This window comes from Elgaria multicarinata, chromosome 8 (genome assembly GCF_023053635.1).
Source record: "Elgaria multicarinata webbii isolate HBS135686 ecotype San Diego chromosome 8, rElgMul1.1.pri, whole genome shotgun sequence".
Lineage (NCBI taxonomy): Eukaryota > Metazoa > Chordata > Lepidosauria > Squamata > Anguidae > Elgaria > Elgaria multicarinata.
Window position 1 is genome coordinate 58401022 of NC_086178.1, and position 16741 is coordinate 58417762.

A 16741-nucleotide genomic window follows, 5' to 3' on the forward strand; every position below is an offset into this window, starting at 1 on the left:
AATAATAGTTTACCCACTAGAGGCGAAGAGCAATGCAATTATAAGTGATGCTGTAGCACTTGAATATGCCTCTGCTTGTCTTATGGTTACAATGTATCCATTCATAATAGATTTCCTGAGCTTACATAAGAACATGAGAAGAGCCATGCTGGATCAGACCAAGGGTGCATCTAGTCCAGCACTCTGTTCACACAGTGGTCAACCAGCTGTCGGCCAGCGACCTACAAAGCAGGACATGGTGCAACAGCACCCTCCCACCTATGTTCCCCAGCAACTGCTGCGTATAGGCTTACTGCCTCGGATACTGGTGGTAGCACATAGCCATCAGGGCTAGTAGCCATTGATAACCTTCTTCTTCAGGAATTTATCCAACACCTCTTTTAAAGCCATCGAAATTGGTGGCCAAGTTTACTACTCTTAGCCAATTGTAGTAAACTTTGGATGCCACTTTGATTCACCTTTCCTCTTCCAGACCCATTCTGAAGGACTTGGTAACTTTGGATCTCTTTGCACCTTTCCCCAATTGTGTCTACTCATCAATGGCTACTATATGCTATCCAGTATCAGAGGCAGTATGCTGGGGAACTCAAGCAGGAGGGTGCTGCTGCACTCACATCCTACCTATGGCTTCCCACAGGCAGCTGGTTGGCCACTATTTGAACAGACTGCTGGACTAGATAGGGCTGTTCTGATAGATTGCACACATTGTGTGTTGTTCGAGAACCATCTTGTCAGTGAAATACTCTTTGTGGCTTGACTCTGCCAAATTGCTAGGCTAATAATGAAATCTATTAAAAACAAAGACACACACACACACCCGAAAATACACATCCCAAGCACCTTATGCCTTCCATGGCATCACTATAGCTGGAAAGCTGAGAATGAGCCAAGGGGTGAGGAGGAAGCTGGAAAGGCTGGCTATTAAAGGCTTCGGACTGTATCTTCAGCCTTTGGACTACTGGTCTGGGCAAGTGTAGGTAACACATCATTTTGTGAAACACGTGTTTTCAAATGTTTATTGTGAGAGGCTGGCAGGCAGCTCTGAGACCTAAAACAGGAAGGGACCTGGGGGCATTGCCTTTGTTTATGTGCAGTACTTACCAAGTACTGGCATGCTGCTGGTGTTCTATGCCAAGTTCTGGAAAACATTAGGTGGCCACGGATTTGCAGGTTCCGATGAATAATACCTCCTTGTCTGGAACTTGGTTAATGATCCTGAGATGAAGCCCCCGTAGTTTGCTTCAGTGTTGGATTTATTTACCCCATGGAGGAGAAGAGCTAGATCAGTTTTTTTCCATCCTGGTGTCCTCCAGATCCGCTGGACTGCAGCATCCATTATCCAGCAGCTGTGCTGGGTGAGGATGATAGGAGTTGTACTGCACTAGGTTGGGAAGGCTGGGCTTGGATAATCAAGGGCTGTTTTTCCAGCTTCTGTTTTGTTTTTCACTAGCTGGAGTTAAGGTCAGTCCTTTTGTTGGCATTACCTGCCAGGACTTGCATTGTTGCATTGAAACCAAGTCTCTGGAGGAGGGAACCTCTTTAAGTTGATCTGATCACTTAATTCAAAAGGCATGGGCTGAGTTTTTGATAAAGATAACTGTATCCGTCTTCTCTGTTTCCCTTCAGGCCCCTTCAGCACCCCGGTGCCATTCCTGCAGAGCATCCCTATGTACCCTTGCAGCGTCAGTAACTCGGGAGCCGAGAAACGCAAGCACTCCACCGCTTTCCCAGAAGCCAGCTTCTTGGAGCCACCCTCGGGACCCGTTGCCAGCCAGTACGTGAGCCAGGGGGCCTCGGCCGGCGAAGGCCAATCTGCACAACCCATGGTGCCTTGTAGCTCCACCCAGCACATAGTAGGACTCCCCAGTGGCCCCCAGCCAGTTCACTCCGGCTCCATGTTCAACCCGTCTCACTACCCCAACAGTACATCATCTCAGCAGTCTGTGCTGTCTCAGTATGGTGGGCGCAAAATTCTCGTCTGCTCCGTGGACAATTGCTACTGTTCCTCAGTATCCAATCACAGCGGGCATCAACCCTACCCACGGTCAGGCCACTTTCCATGGACAGTGTCATCGCAGGAATATTCCCACCCACTCCCACCTGCTCCATCTGTACCTCAGTCGCTTCCGGGATTGGCAGTGAGAGAATGGATTGATGCATCTCAGCAACATGGACGCCAGGATTTCTATAGAGTTTATGGTCAGCCTTCCACCAAACACTATGTCACCAGTTAACCATCTGGTTCGGATAGAATCCTGTTGATTTTTAAAGATTTTTTTAAAATCTAGTTTCTGTTGTTTTAAATCAAATCCATTTCCATTTCTCCCTTCCACATGCCAGAGTCTGAGAGGGGCATTGCTGTCATCTCTATTTTTAATTTAATATTTGTTTAAATCCTCCCTTGTATCAGGTTGGGCAGGGAGGGGGAGCTGTGGAAGAAATTAACAAGGATTTCAATCAAGCATCTACTTTTGGATCATGTGACGTTGATACTTTTCCAATTTGGAAAACTTTTAAGGGGACAAATGATCCTTTTCTATTTCAAAGTCTCTGGGCTCTTTGGTTTTGCTTTTAAAATTCTTTTTCCTTCCCATTTTTAACAGGAGAAAATTTCTATCGTTGATTCATTAAGAAATGACACTTGTAGATTTTTTTTAAGGCTGATTTTTTTTTGTGTGTTAAAAGGCCACGTACCGAGCATATTGGCATTTTTTTCTTCTTTCAGAGATTTGTAAATACACAATGGCAGGAAATGAAATGCACAAAAAAAGGGAAAAGAAACTTAAAAAAAAAAAAGAAATAAAAAAAATCTGTTTTAGTTTCCAGGAGGGAAGTGTGTGTCAAGGTGCACACATTCCTTCCTGTGTTTTGTTGATGCAACTTCCTCTAACAAGCACTTTGTATTAAAAAAGTGGACTTCCTGTTATAAGGCGCAGGTATTTATTCTGTAACCAATTTTAGAACACACACACACACAAATATTCAAATAAATGTGATCACTTAGTGCAAATGCCTTGTTCTGCTTTGCCTCCGTGCAACACCTGCTTCAGCCAACATCTCGTCTGGGAACAGGGGAAATGTTACTCAAACAGAAATTTGACGGCCTTTAAAAATAGATCACACTCTGCTCTATCTCAGTGCTCCCTTTGGAATAATCTTAACTAGAAATGCAAGGATTGGGTAAATGTGGATAAGTGTTGGTCAGTAATGCTGTCCCTATTAAAACAGGACTTGTAGTTTCTGTTTGGATATAATGAAACATTGGATTGAACATGAATCAGTGCATATGTGCAGAATAAAAGATCCATGTCATTTACAGGTGCTATATTTAGAAATAAGATGCACAATATGATAGCTAGACTTTACCCCTTACCTGCTAGAACTTTGTTAAAAATGTGAGACTCGCAAATTAAGAAACATGTAGCCCGCCTACCAAGCAGTGAACTCTAGAATATGTTACAGGGTTTGGCTTCCTGAAGATGGCTGCTTTCATTTAAAACAAAAACACCATTTTCCAATCCTCATGGTAAGCATTGTTTGCAAGAGTAAATGGTTAATATCAGATATATATTTTTCAAACCATTAATTATTTTGTATATTTCTGTTCTAACATGTTTAATGCTCCAATCCTTCACTTACTTACACGAGGGTATAATTAAGACAGTGGGACTTATGCCTGAATAAACCTGTATAGGATTTCACTGTTAGTCCACCGCTCTTTTTAACTAGAATCTATATGCACATCCCTCTGTGCTCCAAACACCAACATTACTTTTGATTCCCACATTTCCTTTTGCAATGTCTGATTTACACAAGGCAATCTAATGAGGCTGAGAGCCAAGCAATTTGCTCAAGACCACAAACAGCACAAGGCAGATTTGGGGACTGAGCACTAAATGGCAAATTCTAAAAAATCATTTCTCAAACACACACGCACACAATTAATTCTCCTTCCGAACCTGTACATCCTCTCCCACAATTTTACCATGTGCTTCTCACTCATAATCTAGGGGGCTGTTCCCCCATTAGTCTTAACCCATTAGCAGCCAGATTCTTTTCATTAATACCTAAGGAGAACCAAGGTACTGAAATTAAAAATAAAAATGGGTGGCTAACAAATAAGCAGCCATTTAAGCAGTGCCCACACCAGCCAGCCAGCCTCCATCATTCATCCATCCACAATTTATGCTACCCAGTAATGCAGACACTGGCTGAGTTCAGACAACACGCTAATCAACTGGGGGCGGTAATAGGAACAGAATGAGAAACAACCGTTGATTAGTGTTTTGTCCGAACTCAGCCAGCATGTGACATTCATGCATCTGTAGGAGCAGGCAGAGTGAACTCTTTTTACGCACAGAGCCTCAAGCATCCAGATCTTATTTAGTTATCTTGGACACACATTGATTTTTAATCATTTTTCATTTTGCCCTAAAGATAACCATCAGTTTGTAATATGGGTTGGATTTTTGGGGTTGTGTTTTGCCCTTAAGATGGAGGTTATGGTACCCTGTATGCCCTTGAGAAGCAAACTCCCAACTGCAGCCAGTTTCCGCGGCTGTGCTTTTTATATTCTTGTTCAGATGGCGTTTCTGGAAAAAATTGAAGAGGCAGTGATTGCTGGAAATTGATCGATCAGTCTGTGGTTTCACTTTCTTTGGGCATGATTCCCAATCCTCTTAAGTTCACCCCATTAGTATTTTCCCATCTTAAGAGCTTTGTGGCGATATGCTCAGTGGTGGCTTGCTTTTGTGGATTTTGCATTTCCTACAGATGTTATGCATTGAGTCAGATTGGGGCTACACAAGTATATGGGATACAGTTAGGTCTGCTATCCCTTACATGCGTTTGTTTCCTGCAGCATTCAGAAACTGAAGGCAGCCATGGCTATTACCACATGGCACATTTAAAGACCTCCTTGCTTCGGCAGATGAGGCAGGAGAGGGGATGACAGGACCAAGGAATGAACAGGTAGGAAAAGCCACAGCTTACCTTATCTCCTCATCCATTAGGAGATTTAAAGGTATAAAATAGGGATGGCAATTTTGGAGACCCAGTTAGACATGTTGGCAGGCCTTTAAATGCAGGTCTGCACCCATTACAAAGTGTGCAGGTGGAGCCCCCGTCCCTAATTTAAACAGTAAAAATGGCATGTTGGTGAAGAGTGTTGAACTCTCCCCTGCCCCCTAACACAATCTATAATATATAGACTTAAGATTTATAATTAGTGAGTTCCTTTGTTTCTTTAGTGATTGTGATTAATATGTATGTTCTTTTTATTGCCTTTATTTCCTTAACCTTATTTCAATATAAAATTTGTATGTGTGCGTGCGTGTGTGTGTAAGTCCATGCCCAGAACCCCTTTTCCTTTTAAACTCAAGCCCTAAGACCCTATTTTATACATGGAGACCAAGGTGGATTGGGACCAAGTTGAATTGAATTAAACCCCTGATTTAAATCAACAAGGAAAAAGGCAATGGATTTAAATCAAGTTTCCCATTGAAACAATTTACCTGTATTTGCTAAACCATGATGTAAATCTGACAACTAACCCATGACAACTAAATTATTTACTTAGTATTATTTACACTTTCATTCTTACAAGCAGGCTTTGCATCTTTTTTGTCTCTGCCTGCCTGCTTGTCTGTCACTATTGCACAGTTTCCTTTAGAGAGAGGATGTCTTTAAAATATTCCCTTAAAGGGTCTTCCTTATGACCGGTACCCAGGACAGTTTGAATTAACACAATCCTATACATGCCTCTTTAGAAATATGTTCCATTGAGTTCAACGGGGCTCACTCCCAAGTAAATGGATATAGAATTGCAGCCCTATGACAATACAGGAAGATGCACACTCCTACAATTTTGCCTTTTTTTCTGTGTTGCTCCTTTCTAATTCATTCTGTGTTGGCCCAGAAGCCTTGCCCTGGGGAAAAAAACTAGCAAAGAAAAACAAAATACCCAAGAAAATTAATTTAGGGTGCAATCCTATGCATGTTTAGGCAGAAAAGAGTCCTACAGCTCACAGCCTGGCTGGGGAATACTGGGAGTTATAGGACTTTTCTCTGTCCAAGCATGCATAAGGCTCTGTCCTTAAAATCCAATTTAGGGATTTATTTTAAGCATTTTTATCCACCCTGCTATATGGCATATTGTCTTTCTGTCTTAACTAACTCCTCTGCCTTGCGTGGCCCAACTCCACCACCACATAAACACAGGACAGCAATGATATCTAGCCTGTGTCTTTACACATGTGACTTTAGTCAGAAAAACTGAAAGCCCAGAACGTTCAAGAAGCAAGAGCTGTTAGGCTGGACAAAGCCATTTTCAGGAGATGAAGAACTGAAATTAATGCCCATGTTTGATTGGTAGGTAACTTCATTTTTATGAGACAGTAAGCGTAGGCTTCGAATATTTATGATGAGTTTTAATTGTAACTTATTTTTAATTAGAAATTATATATATATATATATATATATATATATATATATATATATATTCCAAAATTTAAAAATTGATTTAATTTTTAATTGATTTTTTAAAAAATCAATTTTATTTTTATTTGCTTTTTAAATTGTTAATTACATAATAGATATAATATGCAATAACATCAAATGCTGTTTACAATTATATTTTAATATCAAGGTTCATCACAAATTAAAAGCAGCCTTCAGAAGTTAAACAATCAGTTTTTATACTGAAGCTGATATTAAATCATTCCTAGAAAAGTAAAGGTATTTAATGATTCCTGAGTTTTTCATTCCAATAAATAATAATTTAAAAAACCCTCCACTTTACTATAAATTGATCATCGATTTTTATCTACCCTGACTGGAACAGTTTGGGACAGACCTGCGTTTTGTAGACAGGTCTTCTGCTATTCCACTTACATACAATTAGACATTTGGGTTCCAAGACTATGATCATTGGGCCCTTGAATGCCTTGATGTACAAGAGACACCTGCATAAGGTCCATGTTCCTGCTGCTGCATAGTAAAGAGATAGTCAAGAGCAGCCGGTTCCCTTCTTCCAGTAAAAGATTAAACAAGATTTTTCTTTGGGTATATTACAGTCTAGAACAAGTCCAAAGCGCCACCAAGTCATTGGCTTGTTCCTGAATGCATTATTACTTCCATGTTTTTTGCAAGAAAACGAACATGTTTGTTTCATCATTGGAAGAGAATCAGACACTGCGAAACAGAGGTTTCTGTACGATAAAAGGCACATGCATTCTGTATTCAAGCATGTGCTGCACTTTTAAAAGGAACAGTGTTTATTCCATATTGCAAAACGCCATGGAAAATACTCTGCATCTACCTCTGTAACTTGCTTCTGTATTAACACTAGTGCTGGTTTGAATCTGACTCAAGCAATAGATTCCTTCCAGGTGATGTAATTTGGAGCTTCCTCTGCTGTGGTATGATGAGTGGATAACCAGAGGTTAGCCATACTCAGCCTGTTGCCTTCCGGATTTGTGGGACTGTAACTTCCATAATTCCCAGTCAGTACAGCCATAGGCTGGGAGATTCAGAACAACACACCTGGAAGGCACCAGGTTGGGGAAAGGCTGCCATAGAACGAACTTTCAGGGCTGTTTCTCCAACAGGGAGGGGATCAATGGATCTGCAAATGATTCTGAAATGGTGTGTCCAAATAGTGTTGAAAACATTGCAGCCTAACACATTTTGGAACACTAGGATCCATCTTCAGGAGCAGTCTACGAAGAATTACAAATTAAAGTCAACTATGTAACACAAATCTAAAATTGTTTCAAGGGAATTAGGGTGACCATATGAAAAGGAGGACCGGGCTCCTGTATCTTTAACAGTTGTATTGAAAAGGGAATTTCAGCAGGTGTCATTGGTATATATGGAGAACCTGGTGAAATTCCCTCTTCATCACAACAGTTAAAGTGCAGGAGCTATACTAGATGACCAGATTTAAAAGAGGGCAGGGCACCTGCAGCTTTAACTATTGTGATGAAGTGGAAATTTCACCAGGTTCTCCATATATACAAATGAAACCTGCTGAAATTCCCGTTTCAATACAACTGTTAAAGATACAGGAACCCTGTCCTCCTTTTCATATGGTCACCCTAGATTAGGATTATTTAGGATTAAATCCTCTCCGGTTGGTCCCATGACCAATTGTTGTAGGGCACAGTCCTTTTGGGCATCAAGAAATGTAACCTCTGTCATCACTGGAACATGCATTTACTCATTCAATGTGTGTGTATGGGGGGGGGCAATTGAAGTCACCCATTATTATGACAAGTCCTTATTTGGATCTCTCCCCCCCCCCCCCATTTCATTTTCCATTTCGATCACACTGAGCATTCTAATCTGGGAGATGACAGTGTGCTCCTAGTACATTACTTTTGGAACCTGGTAGTATCACCCTGAGTGCTTCTGTGGAAATGTCTACTCTTTTTAGAGTTTCTAGTGTGGTTGACATCTTCTTTGATGTACAGAGCAACATCTCCTCCAGTACACTCTTCCCTATTCTTCCTATAGAGTTTATATTCAGTAATGACCATATCCTATGGGTTTTCTCCATTCCGCCAGGTGTTTCTTATGTCCATTATATGTTTTCCTTTAAAACTAGGTACTCCAACTCTATAAAGGTAGTTGTTATGTTGAAGTATTAGTTTCTAAGGAGTTTTATTGTCTCTTCCATTTGTATTAATATTTTTAATTTTAAATGTTTAAAATGTTTTAGGCATTTAAATCCTTACACGTTTTAGCTCATTTAAACAATTTTGTATAGATTTGTGTTACATCATTGATTTTAATTTCTATACTGTTGTAGGTTGCTCCTGAAGAAGGATCCTAGTGTCCTGAAATATGATGAGGCGCAATACATTTTCATTGTTGGTCCTCTTGAGAACTAGCTCCTCTTTTTGCATTCTTTCTGGTTTTGATGCCTCCTGTTTGGCTTTTGTCCAAACGGTGTTGACAACAAAGGTGTCTTTTGTCTTTAACAAGCATGAAATTGTGAGCTATTCCAAAGGTGCTGCTTTCCCCTCTTATCATTTCTACTCCTTGTTGAGGGAAGCTGAATTTCTCCCAAGCATGTGTCTGTTAGCACATGAGCGCTAACTAAGCCCTTGAGTAGGGTGACCATATGAAAAGGAGGACAGGTCTCCTGTATCTTTAACAGTTGCATAGAAAAGGGAATTTCAGCAGGTGTCATTGGTATATATGGAGAACCTGGTGAAATTTCCTCTTCATCACAACAGTTAAAGTGCAGGAGCTATACTAGAGTGACCAGATTTAAAAGAGGGCATGGCACCTGCAGCTTTAACTGTTGTGATGAAGAGGAAATTTCACCAGGTTCTCCATATATACCAATGACACCTGCTGAAATTCCCTTTTCAATACAACTGTTAAAGATACAAGAGCCCTGTTCTCATGGTCACCCTACCTTAAGTGACTTTCATATAAGGGACCATGTGTGTGTAGTTCAGTCATTGTGGGTTCCTCATGCACAAGCCAGGTTGCCACTTGCAGAACTGTGAGGCTTTCTGCACCTCCAAGACTTACGCAGAAATCAGAATTTTCACCAGGTGCAGCTTTCTTAACCAGAGTTGCAATTACAGAAGAAATTTGCACCTGGTGCAATTTATCATGCTATGCAAACCTTAAAGTTGCAGGAACCCTCTTGGGCTCTGGACCTGGCAACCCTATTATTCACAAGCAGCACAGCAAAGGTTTCCCCAATTGCTGAAACTGGGGGATGGATGCTACTTCCTGGTCCTAATATAGGAATCTACCAATTGAACTGGAGGAGTGGCTTTACACAGGGCTGCAACTGAAAAGATTCTGCTTTTAGGAATCAAATGAGGATCAGCAAGGGGTGGAAGAGAATCTGGTTTAAGCAGCAACTTCCAAGGGTTAAAGTCTTCTGGTTCCTCTTCCATTGTGGGTGAAAACAGGAAGGTATTTCTGTAATAGGCAAGTGATGATCTTCCCAGAACTAGGATATTTTCCAACCAGACCCTTGGGCTACCCATCCGGTGAGTGATCTAGTTTTATTTCTTTTTAAGAAGCTAATCGGTTCACAGCAGGAGCTCTGGGCACAGTGACCAACATTTTTGTGTGTGAAGTATGCATCCTGTTTTGTTTTCAGAAGCCAGGAGATAACTGGACCAAAGTGTGAATTGCTCTAGTTGATTTCACTTGACTATCCCAGGCCTACAGATCTGCTTTATGGCAAAAGAGAGAGACAAGGTGGGGAAGAAAAAAAAGGCAGAGCTATTCAACTCTACCTCAACTTTAACTCTTCCATAGCCATAGCATGATACTGAACAAACCATACTAGTGTGCTGATTATTATTGTTGTTCTATTCCTAGCAGGTCACAGCAATACAATACAGTATAATAATTACAAAAGCATCAAAACTGATATAATCTTAAAGTATAAAATCCATGGAAAAGCAGCAGCAAAAAAATTACTTATTTACTGTACTTTTAAACTGCCCAATAATTAAAAAACTCTGGGTAATGTACAATGCATTATAAATATTACACATTAAAAGGCTGTAGAAATAAAAGCTTGTTCTTATTTTGATAATAGGAAAGGTCCCCAGTTATGCTTGCTACCAATTGAACCCTCACCCCCCCCCAAAATGGGGACTCGTCAGCTGAATCTTCTATACATCTGAAGCAAAGCATTTGTGAGGGGAGATCAAGATAGGAATATTTAAATAAATAGCAAAGGAAGTAGTTCTTAAATTTGAGCAACAACGTGGGGCTTAGGGCTGCCTGCCATTTTTTTTATTTTCAAACTTGCATCTTAAGCCGAGTACAATGTCGGAATATGGTTGGTTGAACATACATCTTTTCAATAAACCATTCCTTGGTAACTCTTTAAAAAGGCAATCCCGTATGTGTGTATTCAGAATTAAACCTCATTGAGGTCAATGGGACTTATTCACAGGTAAGCTATTTATAAGAATGCAGCCTATGTGACTCAAGGCTTATTATGTGTACAGATGGGGCTGGATCTAGATTTACGCTGGACCAGTGCTGATGGAGGTTGACTTCCCTGCGCCCTCCTTCCCACAGCAGCCCCTCCTCCCGCCTGAAAATGCTATCCAGAGGGTGGAGTGAGGTGTGGTGTGAGTTGAGAGGGCAGGCCACCTAAATATCAGGTGGAGGGACATTCTGCTCACAGAAGGCAGCTGGCACGTCTGCTTCTTCTGAAATAGAAGACAATGCATGTTGAACTTACTAGATCAGCCTTTCTGTCTGGGGAATGCTGGTAATCGTAATTCAACACAACTGAAGGGCGCCAGGTTGGGGAAGGCACAGAGGAATATTGATGGTGTAGGTTGCAACTATGACAAGCTTTTCTCATTCAGCCTGAAAAAAATTGCTTAATGCTAAGTTCAGGCAACTGAAATACATTCAGGACTCTGGCGATCCACAGCCCAAAATGTCAGCACCAATGTCTTGCTTCCGGCGGAGCTACTTTATCAGGGCCAACTTGTAAAGAAGCTTCTCTAAACTGGGTTCCTTGGAATTAAGAGGTTTGGGGGAAAGTTGTGAAGTTAAGATCCTTTTAATCTGCTGGATCCTCAGTTTTTTAAGAGCATGACATATCAATTGTGTTTTCTCCATCATGTGCACTTTCCAATTTAAAACATTTTCATTCTGAGCTATTTGGAGAGGGCAGGGGAAAGTTGGAAACTGGAGGGATAGATCCATCGAGAGAAGCCCTACTTCTGGTGAGCTGAACACCATGTGCATTTTCTCTGTCACACTGCGTATTGTTGCCCCAGCCAAGGGTGGATCACTGTGCAAAGGAGCATTCTGTTTACATCCTGCACCAGAGCAGTTTCCTGAGATGAAGTTGCTTAAAGAGCTGCTCTGAGAAAATTTATTTTATTTATTTAAGCATTTTTATCCCACTATTCAGCCAAAAAAAGCTCTCATGGCAGCTTACAAAAATATTTCTTGACAGTCCCTGCCCACAGGTTTACAATCTAAAAGACATGACACAAAAGGAAAGGGGATTGGGAGGGAGGAGGAGGAGGAGGAGGAGGAGGAGCAGGGGGGAAAGCAAAGCAAATTCAGGCACCACAACTGTTCAGCAGTGACAGTTGACAGCAGGAGGGAGGGGAGCTGGACCCAGGCAGGATGGAGAGGTGCCTGGCTGCTGCTTCCTCCCTCACTGGTGGCCTCTGCAAAGACAGTTGGCAGCAGGAAGGAGGGGGCTCTCAGTTGGAGCTGGACCCAGGCACGATGGAGAGGTGCCTGGCTGCTGCTTCCTCCCTCACTGGTGGCCTCTGCAGTCAAAATGGCTGGGCGCAGGAGGAAGCAACAATACAAACTCCCCCACCACATTCCCGCCCCCTTGTTATAAAAGCTCTGGACATAACCTGGGTCTTTTCAGCCAATAAGAGGAAATTGCCAATTGCTCATAGGGCAACACCGATCACAGAACTCTTTATCAGGTCTGGTGACTCTCCCATCATAAACCAGTCTGCTGTTAGAACAGAGATTTAAAATGCAATCCTTTGTTTCCTGTGGTTAGCCAGTAATAGGGAGGGATATTCTGCACCACCCCTTCATGCTCAGTGTGGAGGGAAGTTGTGCAGTTTAAAGCCTTGTTTACATAATCTCTTTCCTGTGATGAAAAAAATGAAGGGACTTCCATTTTACTTCTGGTTTGGGTTTTCATATTTTTTTTTTTTTTTTTTTACAAGAGTAAGGGGTAAATCAGAATCTGAAACAAGTCAAATAGCAATGGGCTCTTCATAGATGTGGGGGTGGGGGGCGTGTTTAACACTTTCCTGCCATTGGGGATAACAATTGAATTGTATGGGATTTACAATTCAAAATGAGCATACAAGAATCTAGAAAACAACCAGGCACCATTAACAATGATGTATGAATAAAACAGTGGGATTTCTGCTTATAATGTCCCAGGTTTCAACCCTGAAAATAAGTCAAGTGTGCACCACTGTGGCTCTGTTGAACATCTGGCTCTGTTAACGCACCTAGGATGTGGATCTGGGGCTCTTTACATACAACCATTCTTCCTCCGAAGTTCCAACCAAGTTTAATTTCTTTTACACAGATGTTATGCCAGCCATACATTGATGCTGTGTGGGAATGTAAGGCAAGTATCTAGAATTACCTTGAGGGGGAAAGAACACAACCACCAACCCGTCATAAAAGAGATAACAGACTTGAATGATCTAGCATTAAGTCTTCAAATTCATTATTATTTCAGCTCCACCAGTGCAAGGATGGTTTAAAATAGAAGAAAAGTTAACGTTCAGGTTAACACTTAAATAGGTATTAGGCCTATATGCAGGGGAGTAGTAAATCTGCATTTGGATCTCTAGGTGGAGGAAGGGCTGAAAGTCCTCATCCCATTCAGACTCCGCTGTTCACATTTCCATTTCTCTCCTGCCCCTTCTACTAGTGCTGATTCCACCATCTTTCATTGTTGGCCTCTTTGCAATAATATGAAAGGGGAACTCCTGCCCTATGAATAAAATGGCCAGTGCATGGTAACTTGCATGGCGACTTTAGGAGCTACTGTGGCACCAAAAAAAGAATAAACAAAATCAGCATAAGGAAGTCAGGAACTCTGGGGAAGAGGCCATTGAAGGGCTGAATCAATGAACCAGGTTTATGGATTCAGATGTAGGAATGGAGATTGCATTATTTAGGCCGAGATGGATCTTCCATGGAGCTATGAGCAAAGCTCCAGTGTACATCTGACAGAAGCAAAGCTGTCTTCGAAAAAGCAATGGAAAATCCTTGCTCATCATTCCACTGTATTATTAATCATTTAGAGACCATCCGTAAAGTATGTCATAAATCAGTGCAAAGAGCGGGGGTGACAAAGGAGTGATTTATTAAGGCTGTGTTGAGTGTTCGCACCAAGAAACATTTTTTTTTTGGTATAAAAAGGGGAGGGGTTGGGGGATTGGAGGGGATACCAAAATGTTTTATGAATCTTTCCCCCATCCTTTGCTCACTATGTTTGTCTCCTTTCAGAGTTTGGTTGCAGCCCTGATTGGCTGTTGTTTTGGAGTGGTATTTTTAAACAAATGGAGCAGTGACATAATTGCTTCTTGGGCAGTGCCACTAATGGCAAGCAAAGCTAGTTCAGAGTGAAGTCCATGAAAAGGTGCAACCCATTTCAGCCATTTACCATTGACTAAAAGAGGGAAAATGTGATTAGGTGGGTGAGGGGGTGTTAATTTTTTTTTTAAAGGCCCTGAGATTAAAGGCACTTTTAATCTTCCCACAATTCCCAGTGCTTCTTCCATCTTTTTTCTTTACACACTCACACCCTTTAGGGAAGAAAAGATAAGTTACCTACACAATTTATTTTGATTGGTCGTGCTGAGAGCACCCTTACACATTAAAAATGCATAGGCCAGTGTTGTAAGTCACTAGTAAAGACTAACCAGTCCCTTTGTCTCCTCTAGAAGCTGTTGGATTCCAACTCGTATCAGCTCCAGTCAGTATGGCCAATTGTCAGGGATGATACGACTTGTAGTCCAACAGCAGGAGTTGGCAACTTGTGGCCCTCCAAATGTTTTGGCCTACAACTCCCATCATGCTTCACTATTAGCCATGCTGGCACGATGGGAGTTGTAGGCCAAAAACAATTGGAGGGCCACAAATTGCCGACTAATGGGAGTTGCAGGCCCAAATATTTGCAAGGCAACAAGTTGCCCACTCCTTTCCAGCAGCACTTGGTGAGCCAGAGGTTCCCCATCCCAGCTTTAGGCCAATGGCATCAATAGGCTTGGAGCAAACACAGTAGTCCTAGAAGAAGACAAATGTGAAGTGTGAGGTCCACATGGGTACATAGCAAAGAGGTTAGAAAACAACAAAATGAGTTCAGTACTGCCCCTGATCAAGGACTGTTTGACAACTTTATTAAAACAGTACTTTTCAATTGTTGGACTAAAGACTACATGTTAGCCATAGTCAGAAAACCAGTACAGTGTTCTGGCCCACTTGATCTATAGAAGGTGACCAGACTGGCAGTTGAATCTTTCTTCAACACTGATGATGGGACAACATCCTCTGCCACACCAGAGGGTAACAGGCTAGCTGAGGTGGTGTGCCGGACAGGCAGCCTGACATACACAGTGTTGCTCTTCAACACCTCACCACCCCTCAGTATCTGTTGCCTGAAGCACCGTCTCACTCTGCCTAATGGTAGGGCCAGACCCACTGTAGCTGACTGGGTACCTTGGTTCTGTTCTTCCTGCAGCAATGAATCGGCACCCACTTTCCAAGAGTGAGGAACTGGGCATCGTTTTCGTGTCTGGAAGCAACAAGCCACACCTCCCTCATACAAAGAGCTAGCTGGGATTGTTTGTGTTTTCCTGATCAGGCAATTGATCCGTTATTATTACCAGTGCTGCAAGGGGGCGGGGAAGAGCTATTCCTTCCTTGCTGATTGCATGGTATTGGAAGAGGCTGTTGGAACAGGTCCCAGGTTTTGCAGCATCTCTCAACTGAATGACCTGCCCCTGAAGTAAGGAAAAGGGTGGGACTCCTGTACTATGCTGAAGAAAAGTATCTGTTCTCTACAAGGACATTTTAATTGTGTCAGGCCAGAGAGCAAGAGGCCCAGTGAATGCAGTGCCCTGGAATGACTCCATGTGAGAAACAGTTAAACTCGAAACTCAGCGCGCCCTCCCTAGAGAAGGGTGCGGACGGAGGATGCTTATTTTTCTCAGGAGGTGCAGATGTGCCAAAACATACAGCTGTGCACATTGAGGAGTCAGAGCTGAGAATGAGAGGCTTTGTATTTCATCAGTATTTTCTTGCTGTCTTTGTGATGCAGCAAGCTTCCAGCTTCTTCCTTCTCCTCCCCCAGCAGCAGTCCCAGCCAAAATCACACACTATCAGTGGCCAAGGAATCTCTTGCAGCAGGCCGTGTTTCCTGCCGTTTTAGAAATGGGGGCCGCAGGAGGGGCAAAACCAAAATTGATTTGTTGTCCCAGTGTTTCAGAAGAATTAAACATGCACGCACACCCACCCACACGCACAAATGAAGTTGGCTTAAAATCAGGAGTGTTAAAATGTGGGGTTTTAATTCTTAATTTGCATTTCGAAAAATTCAGTGCATCACTTCTACACATTCAGAAACACTCCCACTACTATTTAGAGCAGGCTTCCCCATCCCATCACCCTCCAAATGTGTTGGACTACAACTCCCACCATCCCTGACCATTGTCGATGCTCATTGAGGATGATGAGAGTTGTAGTCCAATACATTTGAGGAAGGGTGCTGGGTTGGAGAAGACTGAATTAGAGGGCTGCAAATGGTTTCCTTTGGTTAGGATTTTTTTCTTTTGTTATTGAATGGGTAAATAGTGCTGTACCACCTCATAAACAAATTGTTTTATCCTGTCCTGAGTTTTCCGGTGAACTAAATGTTTGCTTGCAGAAGCTATCCTTGCTTTAAAGACTAAGGCACAGTTACACTACAAACTTTATGAACTTGAAAGTGGCTTAACTTTCCCCTGTTACAGAAGGCACCATAGGAACTGAGCTTTTGGGAGAGCAATGAGAACTCTGTACTAGAAATCCCCTGTTTTGTCAGAGAACTACAACTCCCAGGGTTCCTTGGTTGGAACACATGAGCATTATAAAGAGATTTCAAATCCTTTTCTATTTGTAGTACAGACACAACTGCCGTGGTGTTTTTCTCTGCCTGATGCTACTCTACAAGCACTCAGCAGCACTTCTTCTG

The 16741-nt window shown here is 42.1% G+C and overlaps 1 protein-coding gene across 1 annotated transcript in view; it reads left to right on the forward strand.

The window, feature by feature from the left end:
- The window catches only part of TRIM8 (tripartite motif containing 8), a 74167-nt gene extending 70857 nt beyond the window's left edge, over nucleotides 1-3310 (forward strand). Inside the window, exon 7 of the mRNA XM_063132566.1 lies at nucleotides 1627-3310. Within this exon, the coding sequence (XP_062988636.1) occupies nucleotides 1627-2234 (608 nt within the window). The 3' untranslated portion in view covers nucleotides 2235-3310. The remainder of the gene's footprint in view (nucleotides 1-1626) is intronic.
- The last annotated feature ends 13431 nt before the right edge of the window (nucleotides 3311-16741 follow it).